This window comes from Bos indicus, chromosome 2, assembly GCF_029378745.1.
Source record: "Bos indicus isolate NIAB-ARS_2022 breed Sahiwal x Tharparkar chromosome 2, NIAB-ARS_B.indTharparkar_mat_pri_1.0, whole genome shotgun sequence".
Lineage (NCBI taxonomy): Eukaryota > Metazoa > Chordata > Mammalia > Artiodactyla > Bovidae > Bos > Bos indicus.
In genome coordinates this window covers 62,979,321-62,996,654 of record NC_091761.1, presented here as the reverse complement: position 1 = coordinate 62,996,654, position 17,334 = coordinate 62,979,321, and the positions used below count along the sequence as shown (strand labels likewise).

At 44.8% G+C, this 17,334-nt stretch overlaps 1 protein-coding gene across 7 annotated transcripts in view; it reads left to right on the top strand.

The window, feature by feature from the left end:
- Nucleotides 1-17,334, top strand: part of MGAT5 (alpha-1,6-mannosylglycoprotein 6-beta-N-acetylglucosaminyltransferase) — a 397,375-nt gene that overhangs the window by 153,973 nt on the left and 226,068 nt on the right. For 6 of the 7 annotated variants that reach the window (XM_070799867.1, XM_070799869.1, XM_019973660.2 and 3 more), the window contains one exon: nt 11,669-11,827. In XM_070799867.1, coding sequence (XP_070655968.1) covers nt 11,669-11,827 — 159 coding nt within the window. Of the gene's footprint in view, nt 1-1,912; nt 4,764-11,668; nt 11,828-17,334 lie in introns of those variants that run through there. The other variant, XM_070799868.1, reaches the window with a different exon arrangement.

Here is a 17,334-nt window from a genome sequence, read left to right as displayed (position 1 = left end):
ACTTTAGATTATTACTGACTTATTAAAATTTCTGACTTGAGATGCTGGAGCAGAAGTGTTCAGCAAACTATGACCTGTGGGTCCCATTTGGAACTCTGCCTGTCTGTGTAAATAAAGTTTGACTGAAACACAAACACTGTCATTTGTTTATAGCAACTAATAACAGACAAACGTGACAATACCAGGATTTATTTCACATAACATCTAAAGTGTGCTGACTCTATCTTTCAGGAGGCTCCATAGTTCATTCTGCAATGCTCATCTGATCATATCCCTCCTGTGTCAACAATTTCCCAGGAATCCCATGGCCTTGGGCCAGACCTTCTTGTTTTCATATGGCTTTGAAAGGATTTGGAACCCAGCATTCCATTGTTCTGTATTGTCTGTGGCTGTTTGCTGCGATAGTTGCAAAGCTGAGTAGTTGCTGCAGAGAGTACAAAGCCTAAGATGTTTACTCTCTGGTCCTTTGCCAAACATGTTTGTCAGTCTCCAACAAGATTGCAGTTGGTTGTTCATTTGACTAATCCTCAGACAACAGTAGAAGAACTTTCAAATGATATCTCCTCCTCCCCCAACCCTGGTCTGGTGATACAAAAAGAGATTTCTGACTTTCTTTTGGGATTTGGTCACTCAGGAGCAGTGCCTGGAAGATGTCCCTGGCAGCCTGTGTGGAACACTTGGAGCGTTCATCCCTGGGGTGTGGAGGGCATTTCTGAGTGCTCCCCTGTCACTGTGGAGAGGAGTGTGTAAAGCCAGCGCCATCCGCAGCTCAGCCTCCAGCATGACTGGCAGGGCCATGCCTGTCTGTGATTTCTCAGGAATTGCATCACAAATGGTGTCATTCGCTCTAGTCAGTGCCGGGCTTGTTCTGAGGTGAACTGATGTCTGTCTCCAATGGCCTGACCCAAATTCTGATGTTCTTTTCTAGTAGGCCAGGCATGGTCCATCCTGTTCTCAAAGTAATAGAAACCTGAGACACACCTCTCCCCAACCAAGGGGTCCATCCTCACCCTATTAACCTTGACTCTTCTCACTTGATTCTCTGTATATTGGGATGCTCTGACCGGGATAGGTCACCAGCTCAGGCTGAAGCAGTCGAGAGCCCCAGCTTCTCGGCCAGCCCCCCACCAATATCCTGTTTCCGTGCTGCCTGCTTCCTCTTGGCTTCCAGGTCTGTACACATGCTCTGCCTAACCTCCTGTCTCCTGGTTCCCTGAACTCCTTGGGCCTAGACTGTCCCCTAGATTGGCTGTTACCCTTCTAGCCTGCCACTCTGGACCATGTCTGTGCTGTGGGCCAGTATCTGTCAATGCCATCGAAGCTTCATATGCACAGCTGGGAAAACACCGTCAGGGGTCCTGCTCTCATAGAAGTTACACTTACTTGGAGGGAGAAGTAATAGCCAAGAGAATGACAGATAACAGTAAATTCCAGGAAGAAAAATGATTAGAGTGGAATTTTTTTTAAGTACTTGTGGAGCTGTTGATACTTTGGAAGAGAAGGTCAAAGAAGGCTTCTCCTGGGAGGTGTCTTTTAGCCCAAAGGATGCTGAGGAGCTACTGGGCGTGGTGGGAGATGGAGGCAGATCAGGCCAGGCAAGAAGCATGGTGTATGCCAGGTCCTAAGGCCTTGGGCAAATTCTGGGAGATAGTGAAGGGACAGGGAAGTCTGGTGTGCTGCAGTCCATGGGGTCGCAAAGAGTCAGGCACGACTCAGCTACTGAACAGCAGCAGCAGCAAAGCCTCATGTGCACTCCTAGGGCAGAAGAGAGGCCACTGAAGCTAGAAGAAAGTGAGCACGGAGTAGCTTGGCTGGTGCTGATGTGGGAGAAGCAGGCAGAGGGCGTGGGTGCCGTGGCTTTGCAGGCTGTGGTCTCGGTGAGATGGGAGTGGTGGGGGTGAGATGGGTGGGTGCCCTTCTGTAGAGCTCAGGCTGTCTTGCCCCTGCCCTCCTGTCCACTGTCATTTCCACAGCGGGGTAGGGAAGTAAGAAGGAAGGGAGTTCTTTCTGTTTCCTTAGGGACGTGGGGGTGGAGAACTAGGGTGGAGTTTTGGTTGCTGGCCAGCGGGCAGTGGAGCAGTAACAGCTTTGGGCTTCTGTGGCCCCCGTTGGCCTGGGGATGTACATTTCCAAGACTAACACCATTTAGTGTTAGGAAAAAAAAATGAACTTGGATTTCATTGGCTAGGCCTGTGAAGATTTGTGGTGTTTTTTTTTTTTTTTAATTTTTTCTTTTTGCCTCTGTTCCTCCAAATTTGATCAAGGGACATTTTTTGGAGGGCTGGGTGATATGGGAAAACCACCATTGCCCTTGAGGGAAATACATTCTTCTTGGAGTGAACCAGGTATGGGGTTAAAAAAAAAAGAGAGAGAGATGGGCCATTTGGTTGTCTGAGGAGGCCCTGGTTACTCTACAGTGATATGGCTGGTATGATTCAAGAAAGGGCTCTGCTTTAAAAGCTTGGAACCTGAAAACAGGCCTCTCTGGGGCTTGGGGCTTTGCCACGGAGCCTGTGGTAGAGGCCTGGCCCCCACAGCGTGCCCGTCTGAGCTAGGCCAAGTTCACGGGCACACCCGCCCAGTCTGGATGTCTGAGGAGGACCTCAGGTGTGTTTGGGACAGCTCTGTAATCAGAATCTGGGTCTCCAGGAGGCACTGGAGACTCTCTCTTGTTTTCCCTTTGTTCTCAAGCTCTTTTCTTCACACCACACTGCTGCTTCTGGTCCTGGCTGGAGAAGGGAACACAGGTGTTGAAGGGATTGGCCTCAGACTCAGATCCCGCCCTGAACTGTAGGTCCTTCAGCTTCCCTGGGGGCCATAGCTCCTCCCGTTTCCAGCTGTGTCCCTGGGCTCTTTCGGTCAGAACTGCTCGGACAGAGCTCCCGGCCACCCTGAAGAGCTGTCCACCCCGCTCATGCTGCCTCATGGCGCAGCCATCTTCCAGGACCAGCTGTTGGGTGATGGCCGTGCATCTTCCTGCCTCTGAACCTCAGCAATTGCTCTTCTCTCCACCTGCACAGAGATGGCTCCCGCCTCTCCTTCCGGACCCTTTCAGAAGCAGAGCCCCACCCCTGCTTCCTTCTCGTTCTTCCTGGCACTTAAACCACCTGTCATGACACAGTCATGTCTGTTTATCATCACCTCTCTCCCCCACTTAGATTGTAAGCTCCCAGAGAGCAGGGAGTTGTATCTCTTTTGTTCCCCACAGTATTCTGGGGCCTCAGCACCTGCCTAGCACATAGTGGGACCCACGGGTGAATAGTAGCAGCATCCCCTCCACTCTGACTCTGTGTAGTATGGCTCCAGCTGAGGCTAATTTGAAAATCACAGTGACTCAGTCATGTTTTCAGTGAGACAGGAAATGAGAAGAGATTCCCTATGAACTGGGTGTCCAGGTGCCTCCAAGTAGCTATTTATGCAGGATCCGGATATGGGAACCATTGTGTATTCTGGAAGGCATTGGGAATGTGTTTATTTGTGACTTGTGGAAGGATTCTTTACTAGATGTGTGACCTTGGGCAAGTCACTGATGTTTTAAAAACCCGCTTTCTCTTTTAAGAAACAGCAGATTAAGTATCACTGACCTGATAGGCTTGCTGTAAGGATTGCAAGCGACCAAGCTTATCAAAGCACTTAGATCAGTAATGTGTATTTGTTATGAGTTATTGCTCACTTTGGCCTGCACCGACCTGCAGTAGCTATGAGCCAACAAGAATTGTCCGTGTAGACCTGATGTTGTTTATTCACTTGAATATGGGGCTTCAGGAGCTTGTTTATGCGGCTGTTCTTAGGGTTTACAGAGGACAGGACCCAACCAGATAAGAGAAGAAATAAGCTGTGGTGTGGAGGAAGCAGGCTTGCCACTCCCTCCTAAACAAGATTGGCAAGGCGTGCCCACCAGGATCCCCAGGGCTGCTGTGACAACACAGATGCTGGGCTCCACCCCAGGGTTGAGGCCCGCTGCTCTGGACTCTATGGAGAGTTTGGCGCTGCCCTGGGTCCCTTTTTAAAGGTGTGTTAGCACCACTGAGTGACTTTGGCATCTTAGAAACAGAATGTGTGATTGTCATTGTCCTCTTATTCAAAGATAAGTCTTTCTCTGATGGGTGTGAGATGGACCAGTGCAGCCTCTCTCGCTTTGTCTATGAAGTGGGCACCTTTGGAGCAGTTTCTGGGGGTGGATGGTGAGTGGGGAGGGCTATGCTGTGGCTCCTCTTTCTCGACAAGGAAGATGCCCTGGAGTCATTGGGGACTTCGGATGACAGTGGACTTGACCTTTCAGAGCCTGTGGACTTTTCTATACTGATTGCTAAGTTGCTTGAGTCCTTTTCCATGCAGCTGGCAAAGTGTTAGGAAAAGGGAGAAAGCAGCCCAAGAACTCCATCCTGGCTGTTTACAGATTCCATAAAGCACTAACTACTGTCCACAGGCCTAGATAAGATACGGTCTCAGATTGTGCTGCCTCAAAATTCCTTGAAATCCTCACGACCCTCCCCACAGCACAGGAATAGGTGCAAGTTCAAGTCACAGCTTGATTGCCTCCAGCTAACCCAGGAGAGCGTGCAGTCAGTGATGCTGAGCCTCCGAAGCTGTTCTTCACTGGGTGGTAATTGTTCCCTTTGTGACCTGGTCTGGCTGCCTGTGACAACTGCAGGGTGAAGGGCTCACTGGTGAGTTTAGATGTGGGTGAGTTGTCCTCTGAATGGCTTGAAGAACTCAGATGAGCTGGAGCTTGATCAGTGACCGAGATGCTTCTCGGAAGGGTAGGGGATGTCAGGGTACCTGTGGCCAGTGTTTTGGAGTTCTGAGGTAGAATACATGGTTCTGACTGCATTTCCAGAGAGCATTTCATACCTTTGTGATGGTCAGAGTGATATGAACATTGATAGAAAATTCAGAGCATCTGGAACATGAGGCTGACAAAACCTGGGACCCTCCAGGCACTTTTCCTAGGTCAGCTTCTTTTTTCTTCAACTGTGAAAGGAAAAAAAAATCATTTTCAATTCCAGCAGCCATGTGAGTCACTATTTCAAAGCTGTTCAACACAAGATAAAAGATACTATTCCATAAAACACACAAGAGCAGAGGTAGTCCCAAGTCCATCATCGCATTCTTATAAATAAAGAATAAGGAAGAAAATACTTCTTACCCCCAAACCCAGATAAATTTGATTTCTCTCTAGTCCTTTATTTAAATGCAGATGGATATATGTATGCTTATTTTTTAAAATTGGAATATTTTATACCGAGCTTTTAAAGCTCATCTTTGTTGTATTTCCTCATCCATTAGGTCTTTTTAATGACCGTACACTTTTCCTTTTTCATCAAAACGTTTCATTCAATAAATGTTTATTGAGTTCTTGGGGTCAATAGCTTGTGGCAATAAACAGAGATGACAGGATGGACCTGCTCTCTGCCCTCCCCAGGCTCCAATCTAGTGATTTATTCCATTTTAGGAATAGTTGGACATCATATAATGCAACCTTTTTGCTGGTGTTTGGGTAGTGTCCACAGCTTATCTGTAATAAATAACACTGTTCTCTTTTATAACTAACACTGCTTCGAGTGTCCTTGTACATAATGAATGGACTGTATTTTGGTCATTGCTCTAACCGTATTATCTTTCTGTGGAAAGGTCACTTTCAAATTAATTTTCAAACATGTAACTGATGAAACCTGACATTCCTGGCAGTCAGTGGGAATGGGAGGTTGGGGTTAATTCATTTTTCATTAGCACCTTCCTTTCTCATTATCGCCCTGTCTTTGCTGGCTTCTCCAGAGCAGTGAATGAATCTGCTCTGTGGTCCTCTGGTTCGAGCTCTGCCCTTGAGGGTGGCCATGGTAGAGAGGGATTTGCGTTAGGAGCAAGCCCAGATATAAATGATTTTTGGCAGTTCTGATGTAAGTCCTTGCTCATTGCACAGTTGGTTCTGTGCCAGTGAATCACGGCAGCCACCTTAAATGTAGTTCTCGATTGTGGCTGGGCCCAGAATCTTTGACGTGTGGGTTGTGCAGGTTCCAACAGAGTGGCTTGAGGATGGAACCTGGTACCTCTGACTCCACAACTGAGCCTGATGGACTGCAGGCTGGAGAACTCCTGCTTGGAAAGCATGTTGCAGGGGAATGGGGTGGGGTCAGCACATCCTTGCTTAACTGACTTGCCGATCTGGGCAGTCTCACAGCTTTAGCCAGTAGACCTATAAACCGATAGATCTTTTTCCACCAGCAGGACCCCCTTTCTTTAGTTTCCATCTCCTTGGACCCCAGCTATGGGAGAAGGTATAGCTGGCAGTGATAAATCCTTGACTGTTCTGCTCAAGGATATGAAAACCTCTTCCGGCCTCTCTTACCATTACTGTCATGGCTTTCCAGAAAGGAAAACTTACAGAGCTGCCAGGGCACCTGTTCTGAGATTTTGTTGATCTCCTTCTTTATCAAAGAACTCCTGGCCTGATAGAAACCAAAGCTTTCTTTCCCCAGAGGGACATTTAAAATGTTTTCACTTACTTTGATCTCTTCTTTATCACGTTCAATAAGTTTTCAGAACACAGAATTGCAATAGTAATGTTGGGATTAAATTTTTATTACTGAGGCTTTGAAGCACAAACAAAATTTTAAAAGTCTGTTAGTAATTGGAAACTGTAATCCTGCTGAGGATACAGTTTATGGCTGTAATAAGTATAAAACACAATGATAAATATGAAGATATTATACTGGAATTTGGAAGAATATTTTCCTTTCATTTCTTTATTAAACTATATGAAATTAGTCTTGAGTGTTCAGTCTTATCAAATATATGGGTTAACATTAAGACTAAGAATGCATACAAAAATACTCTGTATTAAGTTTAAAATTGCAATAAAACTCTTTAACAGTTCTTGCAGATTTAGCTGTGAAATACAAAGGTGAGAAACAATTGCATCACCTAGAAAGGTATCACTTATTCAGCCTTATTTGTGGGAAGACTGTAGTTCATTTATTTGTTGGTTCATTCATTTACTTATCCACTTAGGTAACACACACTTACTGATTACTGTAATGTGCCAGGCACCATGCCAGTTTGTAAGGACTCAGAGATGAACTTGGGATCATCTTTGCCCTTGTGTATTTTATTGACACAAGTATCTTTTATCTTGTGTTGGAGTGTCTCAAAATAGTAACTCAAATAGCTGCTTGAATTGAAAATGAACTTTTTTCTTTTTTTCCACATTGGGAGAAAAAACATGCCTACTCAGGAAAAGTGTCTAGAGAGGCCAAGGTTTTTAATAGCCTTGTATTCAATTCATGGAATTTAAGGGAGAAGACACAGAAAAACAAGTTCTTCATTATGTTTAAGTGTTGGAGTTGCTCACAGAACTGCCCCATCAGTGAGTCTTGAGGGAGGTTGGGGTGTGATTTAACAGGGACACACGGCAGAAGCCCAGGACTTAATCCCTACTAAGTAAGTGTGTTCAGAAGCAGCAAGTCAGAGATGCTTGCTGGCTAGAAGGTCCATAAGGTTCCTTAAGAAGCAGTAAAGCATGGTGGGTAAGAACTGTTGGGTCTGGAACCAGGTTGCCTGGGTTTGGACCCTAGATCTGCAGTCACGTGGGACAAATTAGTTAACCTCTAGGTACTGTGGTTTACTCATCTGTATGATGGAGATGGGAATGGCAACATGTTTCTCATATTGTCTTGTGGGACCAAATGAATTAATCCATGTAAAATGCTTAGCCCAGTAACTAACACATGAGGTTCAGTAAATGGTATTGCTGGTGCTGGTGGAGGAACAATAGTAGCAGTTGCATCAATATAGTGATAATAGCAGCAGTAGCAACCTTAGCAGTAGTAGTATTGGAGTAGAGTGATGATGGTGAACATCAGCATTCTCATCATCATGAATTCCTTTATACCGTGTCATAGAGTCACAAAAGGTCCATCTATGTAGGTGGGATCAACAAGAGATAGTAAGTCACATTTATTGATGGATTGTGTTTTAAGAATCGAGGAAGAATGTCTTCTTAATGCTGATGTGACCACCGTGTATTGTATCCAGGGTGTGTGTGCCAGCAATAACTATCACCAAAAGCTGTGGTTGGGAGACTCTCTCCAGGAGTCCTGCTGCCTTTTAACACAAGGGCAAAAGGCTGGAAGGGGTTACCAGCTCTTGAGAGGCCTGCAGCATGGGCCTCTGTCAGCTCCCACCTTCTCGTTGTACTTTGCATCACATTTGCAGTAGTGTCACCGTGGAAGTCATACATAATGCAAGTTTAGTGACTATCTTTTCACTCTTCATTCTTTCTCCCATAACCCTTGTGTCCAAGTTCTATCTTGATAGCTCCGCAGAAGGGCAGTGCAGAAGACAAGCGTTGGGAGAATGTGCTTAATTCAGTGGTTCTCGAATGGAGTGCAGTTGTACTCCCCAGAAGGGACATTGGCAATGTCTGAAGACATTTCTGGTTCACACAGGAGGATTGCTACTCGCATTTAGTGGCTAGAGTCCAGGGATGCTACAGACACCTTACAGTACAGGATAGCCTCCTTCCTCCTGCTCCCCACCCTCCTGGCAAGCAAAGAATTATCTGACCGAAGTGTCAATAGCGTAGAAACTGAGAAACCTGAGTAAAGCCAGACTAGCAGATCGGGCCTCTGTGTCTGGCTAACTACTATTGCTGGTAAGAGTTAAATGCCCTTTTTACACGTGGATGCCTTGGCTGACAATTCAGGCTCTGGGCAAAGAGGTTGAGACTGGGGGGCAGGGGAAGGGAGATGGATATCATTTATCTGAGGAGTGGTTTCTTTAGAGTGCACGCAGCCACCTCTGAGCAGCACCATGGCCCCCATCTGTGTGGCTAGCCTTTGGCAGTCTTCAGAGCTCTGGAGAGGCAGTCAGTGCTTCAGAGTCAGTGTAAGACCAGAGCTGGTGGCTGACTCCTGCTGCCTGTGTCAGCTAATGATGTGTCAGGGACAGGCTGTGAGTCACACTGGTTGTCAGGCTGCAGCCCCCGAGGAGCGTGATCTCATGACCCTTTGGATAAAACGATAAAGCTTTGCATCACTTGGGGAGAGATTTCTCTAGGAAGGATGAGAGCGTTTTCCAAAGGTTTTATTTTTTTAACTTACCTATGTAACAGACAGTTATGTAGCACTTATTATGTGCCAGGCAGTGTTCAAAACATTTTACAAATATTAACTCATTACGTCCTCATTATAACGCCAAAGAGGTAGGCTTATTCTTTTCACTCTTGTACAAATAAGGGTACAGAAGTGGAGAGAGAGGACTCAAACCTAGGAAGTGATTAGAGTCTAAGCCCTTAATCACTAGGCTGAAAGTCACTGAATTTCACACTTGGTTTCTTTTCTCAGCCCTGGCTCTTGACTTCTGGCTGGTAGCAGCGAGGCATCAGGGAATTAGGCAGACCTGAGTCAAGTCCCCATTTGTGATTTTGTATGTCTGGAACCACGAGCATATTGCTTCCTGTCTGAACCTCAGTTTTCTCATCTGTAAAATGAAGTCACACCTGCTTCACAGAGAATATGAAGTTATTAATAAATGCAGTTCCTTATATATGTACATGGCACCTGATAGACATTCAGGAACTCTTAGTTCCTTTTTAACCTTCTTTGTTATAATCTTATTTTTGGCCAATTGCTCTTTTGCATGGCCAGCTTATCTTAGTATCTGTGGGTAACATACTCAATGAAGAATAAAAAGTAGACCTGGTCAGATGTTTGTTAGAGAGACTGAATGCACAGACTGCTACAGATCTTAATGCTGTGAAGAAGTCTTACGTTTGGTGTTGGAAGTGGCGGGGAGATTGAGATTATGCTAAGCACAAAGATCCAGACTTCCAGGATAAAGATGTGGCTTCTGTTTCCAGCCTTTAGTGAGCTTCAGTGATGCTGTCTGTAAACCCCGGAAATGCAAACTTGCATGTCAGTTATGTGTCTTGTTTCTGTTCGGATGAGTGTTTCTCTCTTGACTGGAAATAGAAAGCCTGCCTGCTTGTTAGTGGATGGTCATGGGCTGTGCTCTGGGTTGGTGGATTGGTCCAGAGTGTGCTGCTTCCCTGGCCAGATCTGAGCACCTGTTCAGTGCAGGTGTGCTCTGTTCTCAGCAGAATGGAAGGTTCCCCTTTGTCTGAATTCAGGATTTTGCTACACCCTGCTCCCCTGGCCCACTCCCAGCTCATAAGTGAATCTGAATTCTGTTCACATAGCTGCTGCCCTGTGGTCCTCCTGCCTTGCTCACATGTACGAGTCAGACTGTCTTTGAGTTTCCAGAGGAGGGGGGCTAACTTAATCTCTCTCTGTGTGTAGAGTACCTTGTATACAAACTTAATAAATACCTTATGTAGGCCTGAAGATAATGCGTCTGTAATTTATCTGGAGAGAAGTACATTTCTCTGTAACCCATAGCCAGATATGTAAGAAAGAGAATCAACTTGTAAATGTAAGCACCAGAAGAAAATAGTCCCAGCATCTAGAACAATGCTTGGCACATTGTAGTTGTTTAATTAATATCTTTAATGAATGAACTCCTTCCCTGATAGCTCAGTTGGTAAAGAATCCTCCTGGAATGTAGGAGACCCCCACTCGATTCCTGGGTTGGGAAGATCCACTGGAGAAGAGATAGGCTACCCACTCCAGTATTCTTGGGCTTCCCTTGTGGTTTAGCTGGTAAAGAATCTGCCTGCCATGCAGGAGACCTGTGTTTGATCCCTGGGTTGAGAAGATCCCCTGGAGAAGGGAAAGTCTACCCATTCCAGTATTCTGGCCTGGAGAATTCCATGGACTGTATAATCCATGGGGTTGCAAACAGTCGGACATGACTGAACGACTTTCACTTTGAATCAATGAATGAATCTGGTGTGCTTCTAAATTGCATTATAGTTAACTTTGGATTATCCAGCATATCTGAAATCTGAAACTGTAGCTTTTATCTTGTTGTTGTTATTTAGTCGCTGAGTTGTGTCTGACTCTTTTGTGATTCCATGGACTGTAGCCTTCCAGGCTTCTCTGTCCATGGGATTTCCCGGGCAAGAATACTAGAGTAGGTTGCCATTCTCTTCTCCAGGGTATCTTCCCAACTCAGGGATTGAACCTGCATCTCCTACATTAGAAGGTGTATTCTTTACCACTGAGCCACCAAGAAAGCCCATAACTTTTTATTAAGTATTACCATATGTAACCAACGGCAGTAAAGACTTTTCAAAAAATTGGGACTTGCAAGAGTATATAGCACTAAAAAACAAACAACAACAACAATGAACTTGATCTGGAAGTTTTCAAGGCCTTGCATTTGGGGCTTGTCATTCTGTGTGTTAGTAACCACCATGCGAGAGGAGGAAGAGTTGAATGCTTTGGTAGGATGCTAAATAACAGCATCTTTCAACCTACTAGCCGAACAGTTTTATGTCACTTACTGTGAAGCTTGTGTTACAGAGCGAACTGATGTGTTTTGGACTCTCTGGGCCCCTTGAATGTGGCCTCTGTTGCCTTTCAGGTGGAGTTTGTTAGGACAGATCTTCATGTGGTGCTTTTTGATTTGCCACATTTTGTTCTTCACATCAGAGGGAGGGAAAGAGAGAACTAGCGTGAGTGTGCATGTGTGTGCCAGGCCGATATGGGGGGGACCGGAGGACATCTAAGCTGTTGTACTTAAACACTGTGTATATTTTCTGTTGCAGATCTGAAGAAGACTCTTGCTGTGTTGCTGGATAACATTTTGCAGCGCATTGGCAAGTTGGAGTCAAAGGTGGACAACCTCGTAAGCAATGGCACAGGGACAAACTTGACCAACTCCACCACACCTGTTCCCAGCTTACTTGAGAAAATTAATGTGGCAGGTAAGGACCACGAGTCTATGCCCAGATGTGGAGTCAAGGCCTGCTCTGAACTAGGAAGAGAACCACAGGGGCACAGTGGTTCTTATTGGTATAAGATAAATCCCATCAACTTAGTATGGTCCCTGTAACCCTAACTTTAAATTTATTTTTGAATAATGTGTTCAAAGGCTTTTACAGTCTCATCATGATGTGTAATATTGGGTGGTTTCTGTGATATGTTTCCCATAATGAGCTCCTGGAATTACTTTTAATGAGAAGATTCATAGCAGGGATAAAGGAAATACAGAGGTGATCTGGGAGGCTCACACCAGGTAGAGGTTCCTTCCCCTCCCCATTTTCATCAAACAATTTCAAAGTCTGTTCCACATAATAGATTCTCTCCTCCCTGCTGTTAAAGAAGAGCCATGGCAAACTTGCCTCCTTTGTGGATCCAGGGAAATAGGCGTTCTAGAAATGGCATTTGGGGAATAAATGGCCCCTGCCTGATCTTGGCCTGATTCTGTAGCCCCTTGTGGACACCTGGATGTGTGTGTCTGACCCCCTTCTTGAAACTGGACTCTTGGATAAAAGAATAGAAATGGATTTAAAACAATCCCCATATCATACATAATGTGTATTGTCTACAGCTCACATTTGGACCCACCCACCCACTCCCCCACCTCCCCCACATCGCTCTGCCCTGACGTTGGCCTCTTGGCCTTTGTGGTTAAGCTAGGCCTTGCCCTTGTTAGGTGACCACTGTCATTTCCTGGGGACCCAGGACAAAGCAAAGAGCTTTGATGAGGATAAGGATTAGGTGCTTTGAGTGAATGGCTGTGAATAAGTTGTCTATACTCCTGGTGGGTGGTATACAAGCTCTAGCTAATGGATAAAATAAATAGCTGGGTTACTTTTGAAATTTTAAAAATCTACTTTAGTACCCTCTCTGGCTTGTTTTTCTCTCCCTTTCTTATAGGAAACTCACAGCCTTAAGTGGAACGAGATTCTTTTCCTTTCCCACCTCCCAGTGTCAAAACATTTAACTGTTTCACATTATGCAAGCTTGTTGTATTACCTTTCTGCTGTGTTCTCTGCCCTTTAGCAAGTTTTAAATTGCAAACTATATTTCTAATAATCCAAAGTATCTGACCAAACAGAGGCATTAAAAATAACTTTTAATTACAACACAGAGGCAGTGTCATCTGGGCCATAAATCCTGTCTTCCTTGCAGTTTCCAGCAGCTTCTGTAATTAGACAAGAAAACCTCCCACTGTGTTGAGCTGCTTATTAATAAATGGAACCCAGGCCTCTCCAGCCTCCACTCCTCCACCCCTGTTCCCAGTAGGAAGTGCTGTTGAGAAGGTCCTCTCTGATTTCCTGGCAGTTCTGTAGGTTCCTGTTTCAGAGGGTTGTGTGTGTAGGGGGGTGGTGGTGTTCTGTCTCTGGCATTGCTGCCTCCCACTGCCTCTGTCCTGGAGGGCCCATGTCCATGTGTCTACCATCATTCTTTTCCCTGATAAGGGACCTCACTGCCTCTGATTGTCTTGTTTGTGTGCCAGGCTCACAGGGAGATTTCCTGCCTGAGTTTCAAGTCCCAGGGTACACAATTGTGGAATGAAATGTGATGGAGGCAGTGACTACTCTTTTCAAATGGAGTCCCTGGCCCATGCATGGAGCTAGTACACTTGGTTAACAAATATCTCTGAGCACATTCTCTAAGTCAGGGGTCCCCAACCTCCAGGATCGAATGCCTGATGATCTGAGGTGGAGCTGATAACAATAGTCATAGAAATAAAGTCCAAATAAATGTAATGCACTTGAGTTACCCTGAAACCACCCCCCTTTCCTGTCCATGGAGAAATTGTCTTACATTGAATCGATTCCTGGTGCCAAAAAGATTGGGGACCTCTGCACAAAGTCCTTGGATTTGAAAAGGGCTTCTTTAAAAGTGCCACTGGTGCTGTGCTTTTACTAATATTTATAGAACCAGAGAATTTGGTTTTTTATCTTTCCTTTTTGGGAAAAGGGAGCTAATTTAAAGTTCTGCCTTTGATAACTAACCTCATTCTTACTTGTTTTCATCTTTCGTGTGTGACACGCCCCATACCTTTGAGATTTTTACTGGCCAATTAGAAAAATAATACACATGCATGGAATAAAGCAAACTATGGTCACTGTAAGAGGGGCTGTCTTTGGAAGGCTTCTGATAGGAAGGTAAACTTAGAAGGTGGTTAGGACGGAGGCAACTGGGGATTGAGGAGGAGGTACAGACTAGAGATGGATTGCTACCCAGGTAAGATGTTAGAAGGAAGGAGAGGAAACTCACCATTCTCTGCCATTAAACTGTTTCCAGTTCCTGAGCCTTGGAGGAACTTGGAGCCTTGCTTTTGTTTATTCTTCTCAGCATCTCAGAAGTAAGTGCTTTCGCAGGTTTTATGAGTTTAAGTATGTGGGAGGGGGTGGGGCTGAGGTGAAGACCTCCTCATGCCAAGCAGAGAAGAGATTGTTTTCCCCGCTCCTTGCTTTCCATTTTGTGAATCATCTCAAACAGTGAGTCTAGAAAAACGTGCTCCCATTTTCTTCGAGGTTCCTAGAGAGCTGGCAGTTTCCTGGACTACTTAATATCCTGTCTAAAATGGAAGTTTTTTCTGTCCGAGGGTCTGTTTCTTTGGCTGACCTGTGTGTTAAGCAACAACAAAAAGAAATGTCATCCTTCTGTGAGTGCGTGCATGCATATGCACCCCTGCCAGACACTGCACTAGCCACAGTGACTATAGATGTGATGTGAAGAATGCAGGCATCCGCCTTTATTTCCTCCAAAGGTCGGAGGGGCCATTGTGTCTTGCAAAGAACACACATGTATTTTTATTTGCCAGGTCTGTGGGTTAGTGTGCCATAAAGAGGGCCAAAGCACTTGAGTTCCCAGTCCTAGTTCATGGTCAACCCCTCATGGCTTTTTTGCCCTCTTCCCTGGTCCATGGCCAGGCTAGCAGTTCTCACATCCCTCCTGTCATAGCAGGGGTGGCTTTTGAGCTATGAGAGTTCATTTTTTATTGGGTTCCAATACTAGTTGAGTGAAGTGGTTCTTCCTCCCTCGCTGCATTAAGACATGTGGTAATTGCTCAGAAATGTTCTCCCTGGTGTGTCTTTACTGCTTACTCTGGTGTCTTATTGCTAACGGATGTTTCTGATTGCTTACTGTTGTGTCTTATTGCTCGCTGATATATCTTCTGGTTGACTATAAACTGTATCTAAATTGGATACCATAGCAGTTGAAGAAGAATTCTCTAAATTTATTTTCTTTTTAGGGATATGTGTGTGTGTGTCTCCCCTTGCCTTGCTCTGTTTAACTATGTTGTATGTGATTTTTATCCAAAATGGCTTGTCTTACCAAATTTATTACTCTAGGGCTTTTTTATTATGTGAAAATGAATGTTCCCCTAGAGAAACTGTGGTGGAAATGGACTTTAGGAAAGTAAAGAACCAGATTTGAACTGCATTTTTGAGCAATCTTTATCTTACTGAAGAGGAAGGTGAATCAAAGAAATGAAAAAATAGGTTGAAAAAAACCCCAAACCTACCTTTCAACCAATCATGATTTCTTCAGGTTTAATCACTGATAGAACTTGTATATTTCCTTGTCAAAATTACTTATTTTAGGAATGATACTTGGGTGTTTTTTTTTTTTTGAAAGACCAATTCTGCTTTTCTCTGGATTTGTGATTTTAAATTCTGAAGGGGAGAGAATAGGGTAGGGTTGGTGGTTCTTGGTCATGTACTGACATGGGGAGAGGTAAAGAGCTACAGGTGTGTAATGTGAAAATGCTGGCCTGCTGAGGACTGTCATTGTCTGCTTCTATCCTTGTTTGGCCATCTGTGTCTGGTTCAAAGCCTGGCTGTTGAAGGTGTTTAGTAAGTACTGTCCACATTGATTGGATTATGCTGGAGGGGAGAGCATTTCACTTCTGCAAGGAATTCCTCCCTGTAGCTCCCCTTCTCCACTTACATGTACAGGGATTTGCTTACAAGTGGGACTTGGCTTCTCATTTTCCTGTTTTAGACAACAGTGGCAGACACCATCTAATAAATACAACTCCGTGTTTCTCGACCATGACAGAACTTCCTGTGGGTGATTTGGTGCTGTGGAGCCCTGATAGTATGTGATGGTTCCCACTCTAGGCTGTAATATTTGCAGGGAGTGGAGATACTGTGCAGCTCTCTGGTGAGGGGAGGGGAAGCAGGAGTGTGGGCACTTGTGTGTACAAATTTATTCATTTATACTCTCAAGGGCTTGTTGTCATTCAACATCAGCTGAATAACTGGCCAATGCTAACAGTTGACTAGAAGACAGAACATCATGACCACATCCATCCCCTTGTGCTGTGATCGCTTACAGTTGCAAGGTGAATGAATTGGGAAACATTCGCAAAATCGAAAATACAGGCACAGCTTAAGAGGATGCTTTCTGATACTGAGTCTAAATTGAACATTAGGCAGCCCTGCATTTTCCAAATGTAAGTTTCAGCATGCAACATATTCTAGTATTTGGAGTTGAAGTGTGGTGTATTTGAACTGGGATGTTGTTCTCAAGAAAAGAACCATAATTGTTATTCTTAGCATTCGAAAATTGAAAAATGTTCCTGCTGAGTTCCAGGGACTGTGTTTGGAAGTGCAGCTTCCCCCCTCTTGGTGCTGCTAATGGACCTTGAAATGAAGTCGAACCTGTGCTGTTTCCTTGTTTGTGTCCCTGTGACATCAGATATGCTGGCCTAGCACCTGGAGTGTCCCAGCCCCGCCCAGAAACCAGCACAGCGGATGACTTTCCCAGGATCAGGTTTTAGCCTGTCAGTGGCACTCCAGGCTCTGCCTGAGAGAAAGGAGAGAGAAAAGACTGATTTTTATTAATTAAAGAAAGATTTTTTATTAATCTGAGCAAGAAGCCAGTATGTTCCTTCTGTCTATCTACCTGTCCTTGTCTGTGTCATTCTTTGCACAGGGGGCAGTCAGTATTTGGCTACTTGTCAGAAACAATCCCTTTAGTACCATCACAGAGAAGTATGTCTTTGTTGGTCTGGTTTTCACTTTATGTGGTCAAGGGCACTTTGATTTTTATCACAAGGAAGGAGGAAAAGGAAGAAAATACAGTTCAGGAGGAGTGGTGCTGACCTGTGTGCCTGGGTATTTTTCTTTTTTCTTTTTAGCTTCTTATTTTGTATTAGGGTATAGCCTTGTGATAGTTTCAGGTCAACAGTGAAGGGACTCAGCCATACATATACGTGTGTCCATTCTCCCCCAAACTCCCCTCCCATCCCTGCTGCCACACAACATTGAGCAGAGTTCCATGTGCTATACAGAAGGTCTTTGTTGGTAATCCATTTTAAATATAGCAGTGTGTGCATGTCCATCCAAACTCCCCAACTGTCCCTTCCACCCATCCTGCCCCCTGGCAACCGTAAGTTTACTGTCTAAGTTTGTGCGTCTCTTTCTGTTTTGTAAGTTCATTTGTATCCTTTCTTTTTAGATTCCAC